Source organism: Salvia hispanica, chromosome 6 (assembly GCF_023119035.1).
Source record: "Salvia hispanica cultivar TCC Black 2014 chromosome 6, UniMelb_Shisp_WGS_1.0, whole genome shotgun sequence".
NCBI classification, from domain to species: domain Eukaryota; kingdom Viridiplantae; phylum Streptophyta; class Magnoliopsida; order Lamiales; family Lamiaceae; genus Salvia; species Salvia hispanica.
The window spans coordinates 21,678,497-21,685,842 of NC_062970.1; the positions used below are offsets into that span (position 1 = coordinate 21,678,497).

General features: G+C 45.0%; 1 protein-coding gene across 1 annotated transcript; it reads left to right on the plus strand.

Moving 5' to 3' along the window:
- Positions 1-1,292: 1,292 nt before the first annotated feature.
- On the plus strand, positions 1,293-2,640 carry LOC125194928 (GATA zinc finger domain-containing protein 14-like). Its single transcript, XM_048093142.1, has 2 exons — positions 1,293-1,491; positions 1,601-2,640. Exons 1-2 carry the CDS (start codon positions 1,293-1,295, stop codon positions 2,638-2,640), a joined length of 1,239 nt encoding a protein of 412 aa, XP_047949099.1.
- Positions 2,641-7,346: the final 4,706 nt, after the last annotated feature.

Sequence of the window (7,346 nt, forward strand, 5' to 3'; positions counted from 1 at the left end):
ATCGCCCGGAGTGGCAAAACAATCGTTATTTTGCTTTCTAGTTTAATCGTTACTTGTTTTCGTCGTTTTGCAAACACTCATCGTTGTTGCCTTTTGAAGTACTTTGTGAAGTTCCAACATTTAAGTTATGAAGTTTCTATTTCGTATATTGCTTTGGTTCAAGTTTGCTTCATTCTGCCTAGGAAAGTTAGATCTAGTTGTTGCTTTTAATTTCTAAGTGTTTTCTTGTCTGGAATTGTTGATCTGAAGTTGTAGTCATGTTTCCATTCTAAATTTCGTGCATGAGTTTTCTGTTCTGCGCTGTGATCACCACCTTGCATGTTAGTCAGTAGAAGTAAAACTGCAGTTTCACCGTTCATTTTATGTTTGAGCATTTTAATCAATGGATCTTGAGTTTGAAGTTATGAATCTGAGTTTAGTTATGGTGTTTGTGTTCATATGATTTTTGTTAATACTTGGTGAAGAAGAAAACGTCAAAATCAACTTTAGTTTGGACCACTTTACTTTTAAGTTACTTTTGCTTTTGTTCCCTACTTTTCAGTTGTACTGTCCAGACCTGTCAGAGAGCCAACCAGCCACCAGATATACCCTTGTTGTCTAAATTTCCTCTTTTAGTAACTGTCTACTTTTCTTATGCCTTTGAAACACCTTGTCCCCTATTTTCACGAACATCACCACATGCCTGTTATTTTCACGCCTACTAGTCAGTAGAGCACCACCTTTATTTCTTGCCTAGGTAAAATCTCAACCCAAGCGTGGTAGCTAACCAAAAACACCCATGAAAGTCACCACAGTTTTCCAAACGTGTCCATCCTTGTGGGATTCGACCCTTACCTCCACTATACTAATCAGTAGAAGTGGGTTGAGGAAACTTGTTTGAAGCCAGGTCCCGGTTGTCGTACCAACGACTCAGCTGGGTCGGGAATCTCTTCCTGATCAGTTGGATACACTCCAAATTACATACGTAAAACTAGGGAAAGAACCTAGAGCCTTTCAAAATGGCGCCGTTGCCGGGGATGGATGGCGTTCATACTTGTTATTATGTGTGATCTTTTTGGTGTACATACTGTTTATAATTTTCCTTTTCTTTTTTTTATCAGTTTATGAGAAGTGGCTCGGCTCCTGGCCAGTGGAGACCAAGGATACTTCCCCGAGGAACAATACTCGTTACCACTCGTTCTGGCGTGTCGACAGCACTGTCTGACCTAGGAACGAGCAGCGACGAGGAGAAAGAAGATCTAGAGTACCAACTCCCGGAGCTTCCACCCCAACCAGTAAGAACAATAGTGAGAATGGCAGACCAAGGTGAGGACGATCCCGAGCTTGCAACACTTACTGCACACGCCGACGGAGATCCTCCACAAGCCATAGTGGTCACCCCAGGCCAGACCGCCTGTGATGTGAAACCCCACGTTATTGCAATCCTACCGACGTACTGTGGGAAGAGTTACGAGGGACCCTACGAATTCTTAAATGAGTTCTGCAAAATCTGTAAGGCGCAGAGGCGGCCAGTAGGAGCAAGCGAGGATGATTACAGACTGAAAGCCCTACCTTTTGTCCTAAAGAGAGAGGCCAACACCTGGTTCATTGTGCCTGCCAGCCGACTCCATCAATACATGGGCCGATTTCAAGTCAGTTTTCCTAGCTGAGTTCTTCCCGTCTTCAAAGACAAGTGCATTGAAGAGGAAAATATCGTGCATAAGGCAAGAATACGATGAGACCCTGAGCGAGTACTGGGAGAAGTACATGAGTCTTCTGGAGTCATGCCCCAACCATCGCATGAAGGAGATAGAGGTGCACCACACCTTCTATGAGGGGATGAACAAGGAAACAAAGGATCTGGCGAATTCATCATCCGGAGGCGATTTCACCCAGTTGAGAGTCAGTGAAGCCAAAAAGGTGTTACGCAAGCTGTTGAATGCGAAGAAGACGTACGACAACGCAAGGGATGGGTACAACAGAGAAAGGGTAGCAAGTGCTTCGGCTACTGACCAGGAGGAACGGATGGATTTGAAGATGGAAGAATTAAAGAAGGAGTTGCTGACTGCAATCAAGCAGAACACTCCACCACCTTCTCCGAATGGAGGCAAAGAGGCCCCAGAACTACCATATGAACAGCCGGACAACTCGCTAGACATGGAGCAAGCAAATGCCGCAGGATACTACAATTCCAACGGCAATTGGATTCCGGGAAGGCAGAGGGATGCACCGTGGAGGGACCACCAAAATTTCCGATGGGGAGATGGAAATCAGAATCAGAACCAAAATCAGACTCCAAATCAACCCAACCCACACCCGAACCAAAATTCCAACCGTGGCTCAACAAACCCTGACTACCAGTCTAACTGGGTAGGAAGAAACCATCATCCTCATAACCAAAACCCTCAAAACCAGAACCCGAACCCTGCCTATGTGCCACCCCATCAGCGAAACAACCAAAACCAAAACCAGAACCAATTTAACCCAGGGCCTCAACATAACAGCCACAACCAAAACGAAAATCAGTACCAGCACAACCACGACCAGTACAACCCTCCTGCCCAGTATAACCAGTACCCACAGAACCAAAACCAACAAAATTTCTCGGGCTACCAGTCAAACCCACCACCCCAGTATAACCAGCACCAGGGCTCAAACTAATTCCATCACCCAAACAGGTCGAGGAGGTCTATGGAGGACATGATGGGAGAGATGCTTGCTTCGCAGCAGAGCATTAAAAGCGACTTGCAGTCCAGTAATGAAACAATGCAAGGAATGCAAAGTGTCCAGAAGGAGCATAGGGCAAATATGAATATGATGAACAGGCAGTTGGCCCAGCTCGCTAACTCGGTGGGCGAAATGAAAGGGAACTCAGGGAAACTCTTATCTACAATCCATGTACTTGAAAAGGCAAATGTGAGTAAGATTACACTGCGGTCCGGAACAGCCTATAATGGACCTCAACTCAAGAACCCTATTGGGAAATCTAGTAGAGCAAGGGTGTTGAGCGACACCATCTCAGCGGAAGAGCTCAAGAGGCCTCTGCCTCAGATGGAGGATCCGTTTTTTCTAAACGAGAAGCCTACTGTGGAAGGAAAGGAGGGAGAAACACAACCTGGAAATAAGCAACCGGAAGGAGCAATGCCCACATCGAAACCTCAAACCCAGGAGGAACCAAGGGAAAGTCCACAAGGACTAACTGGAGAGGCTAAAGGAGAAAAACCGTTTCCATATCGGTTTGTGACGAAGAGGAAGAAAGAAAACCCTGTGGATTTCATGTCGATTTTTGGAAAGCTGGATGTCACCATACCATTCCTCCAAGCCGTGAGACTGCCCCCTTTGGGGAATTTTATAAAGGAGTTCATAGCCGAAAAGGCCCAGGAGGATGGAAAAATCATGGCGGAAGGAATGCGTCAGCCATTGTACAGGAGAAACTATCACCCAAGAGAGCCGACCCAGGTATGTTTACTTTACCCATAACAATTGGAGATGTGAAAATCGAGCATGCAATGTGTGATTTAGGAGCATCTATCAATGTTATGCCGTTATCCATTTATAATCGGTTAAAGGGGGTAAAGTTGTCAAATACTAGGGTGTTGATCCAACTGGCTGATAGGTCATGTATAAATCCTGAGGGTGTGTTAGAAAATGTGTTGGTCAGGATACAAAATTTTACTTATCCCGCTGATTTTTATGTCATTAAAATTAGTAAACCAGAAGCTAGGGAGTCTAGCGGGATATTGTTAGGAAGACCATTTTTAAGAACAACTAAGACAACTGTGGATATGGCTGAGGGGACAATCTACATTGACTTTAATGGTTAGAAATTTGTTTTTGACATCAATGAAGCCATGAAAAAACCAATAGATTCTGAAAATCTATGTTATGTTGATGTAATTGACCCCTTAGTCCAAGAATTTCTTGAGACCGAATTATTGCAGGAAAAGCTCCAAGCCTTGGATGTGTATGCCCAGGCTGATGTGGAAGCAGCTGCATGGTGTGATCTGATCAGTAGCCGAGGGTTGACTGACGAAGAGATCGAAGAAGCAATTACGGAATTTTGTCAGAAGTCAGAACTAGCGGGATCCGTAGGGGCCGTGCTACCGGCCAGTATGGAGGAAAAATCAGATGCTGAACAAGAGCAAAAGGAGGATTCAAAGAAGAACCCTCTACCCACAGACACACTACCCCCGCAAGTGGAGATGAAAAAATTGCCAGCGAACCTTAAGTATGCCTACCTTGGGGAGGAAGACTCGTTCCCTGTAATCATCAATAGCGGGCTGACTGAAGAGCAAGAGGCAAGACTACTAACTGTGCTGAGCAAAAACAAGAAGGCTATTGGATGGAGCCTTACGGACTTGGTAGGTATAAGCCCGGACGTCTGCATGCACCACATTAGGCTAGAGGATGGAGCCAAGGCGCATAGAGATTCTCAAAGAAAGGTGAACCCAAACATGCGGGAAGAGATATCTTGAAGGGGCATTATATACTCGGTACCAGATAGTGAATGGGTCAGCCCAATCCATATGGTCCCCAAGAAATCAGGGATCCAGGTGGTTAAGAATGAGAGGAATGAGCTAGTGCCCACCAGACTAGTTACTGGGTGGCGAATGTGTATAGATTACCGAAAGCTGAACACTCGCAACCAGGAAGGACCATTTCCCCCTGCCATTCATTTATCAAATGCTGGGAGCGACTAGTTGGGAGGAAGTACTTCTGCTTTTTGGATGGCTACAGTGGTTACATTCAAATCTACGTGACCCGGAGGACCAGGATAAGACTACGTTCACCTACCCGTTTGGAACCTATGCGTATAGGCGTATGCCATTTGGCCTATGCAACGCCCCCGGTACTTTCCAACGGTGCATGATGAGCATATTCTTGGATTTGATTGAAGATTGTATAGAGATCTTTATGGATGATTTCACTGTCTATGGAGATCTTTTGAGAAATGCCACTTTATGGTTACAGAAGGAATTGTCTTAGGACACGTGGTGTCAGAAAAGGGGATCCAGGTGGATCAAGCTAAAGTGGATGTCATATCCAAACTACCCTTCCCTACTGATCAGAAAGGAATAAGAGGTTTTCTTGGCCATGCTGGATTTTATCGGAGATTTATCAAGGATTTCGCCAAGATTTTCCAACCCCTTACCAGACTTCTCCAGAACGAGGTGGAGTTCGTTTTCGACGAGCATTGCAAGGCTGCATTCAACCTCCTTAAGGAAAAATTGATTTCTGCACCGATTATTCAGGCTCCTAACTTGGGATGTGCGATGCTAGTGACTATGCAGTGGGGGCCGTACTGGGTCAGATGATCGATGGGAAAAGGTACGTGATATTCTATGCATCTAAGACCTTGAATCAAGCCCAACGGAATTATGACACCACCGAAAAGGAGATGTTGGCGGTTGTCTATTCATTCGAAAAGTTCAGGCAGTACCTACTGGGATCCAGAGTCATCGTCTATACTGATCATGCGGCGATTAAGTATCTCATTGCGAAGAAGGAGTCAAACCCCGACTGATCAGATGGGTGCTGCTTTTACAAGAATTCGATTGGGAGGTAGAAGACAAAAAGGGAGTTGAAAACAAGGTAGCGGACCACTTTTGTAGAATAATACAAGAAGGGAACAGTGAGGATGTGAGAGATCGATTGGGAAGAAGTGATGAGACTTACTGGGCAGGACGAAACAACCAAGGGCAAGGAGAAAGTAGGACAAGAACCCTGGTATGCGGACTTGGCCAACTACCTAGTGACGGGAGAGCTACCAATGGTGCCAAACGTGACAAAGGCTCAGAGGATGAAGATCAAGAGCAAAGCAAAGTACTATTTCTGGGACGACCCATACTTGTGGAAGGCAGGAACAGACCAGGTCGTTAGGAGATGTGTTCCTGACTGGGAGCAACGGGAATGTACTAACACACTGCCACTCCTTGGCATGTGGAGGACATTTCGGGCCAAGGAAGATTGCCAGAACGGTGCTAGATAGCGGATTCTACTGGCCAACCCTGAATAGAGATGCATACGAGTTCTGCAAGGGCTGTGACCGTTGCCAACTGACCGGTGGGATATCAGCGAAGGATGAAATGCCGCAAGTTCCAGTAATAGTTTGTGAGGTGTTTGACATCTGGGGTATGGACTTCATGGGTATTTTTCCCTCATCTTATGAGAACTCCTACATCCTGGTGGCAGTTGACTATGTATCGAAGTGGATAGAAGCCAAGGCCACAAGCACTTGTGAATCTAAAGAAGTCACCAAGTTCCTCAAGAGTCATATATTCAGCCGATTTGGGATACTAAGAGCAATCATCTTCGATCAAGGGACTCACTTCTGCAACCGAACGGTCGAAGCATTGATGAAGAAGTACGGAGTTCATCACCGCCTATCCAGTCCTTACCACCCTCAAGCCAACGGGCAAGCAGAGATCTCAAATAGGAAAATAAAGAGCATTTTAGAGAAGACAATCAACCCCTCCAGAAAAGATTGGAGCACAAGGTTGGAAGATGCTCTGTGGGCATATCGCACAGCCTACAAAACTCCTATCGGGATGTCCCCTTATCGCATCATCTTTGGGAAGATGTGACACTTGCCAGTGGGAATTGAACACCGGGCATATTGGGCAGTTCAGCAGGTTAACGTGGATGCTAAGGCCTGTGAAGAGGAAAGGAAGCTACAACTACATGAGCTGGAAGAGCTCAGATTGGAGTCGTTCGACTCAGCCATGTGGTACAAGGAGAAAACAAAGATGTGGCACGACAAAAATCTGAGAACCAAGGATCTCCAAGTTGGTCAGAAAGTACTACTCTTCCAGTCAAGATTGAAGCTAATGTCTGGGAAGCTCAAGTCCAAATGGGCAGGACCTTACATTATCACTGCACTACGTGCTAATGGAGCGGTCGAGATTTCAGGGAGTATCCCTAACTCTGAACCTTTTTTCGTTAATGGACATAGATTAAAAATATATAGGGAAAATGAAGAGATGTGTGTAGTGGAAGAAATTCCACTATACTTTAATAGCGTCTAAATGACCAGTAGAAAAGGGGTTTAGAGTTCCACCTGGTACGTAATATGATTTGCGCTTATTGACCAGGTAAAACTTTAAATACCCTTAGTAATGATGTAAATATTGTGAATAACTAGTAATTTAACTTAAGTTAAGAAAGAAAAACCCCAAAAAGATTTTTCGGATCTTAAATATTAATTTGGAGTTCGTACTGACCACGAGGATACCACTTGGGTGAAACTCTGAATTATATTAAAGAGCCATTTATTTGCTTTATTTCTATTTCTAGCTAATTGGAAGAGGGGGGATGAGTGAAGTTTGAATTTTGGGGTGTTGCAGCTTTGCAGGCGAGTGCAGAGACTG

Coding starts and splice junctions, on each gene's coding strand:
- LOC125194928 (XM_048093142.1), top strand. CDS start 1,293: ATGGCAGACCAAGGTGAGGACGATCCCGAGCTTGCAACACTTACTGCA. Junction 1,492..1,600: donor AAATGAGTTCTGCAAAATCT/GTAAGGCGCAGA, acceptor TGTGCCTGCCAG/CCGACTCCATCAATACATGG.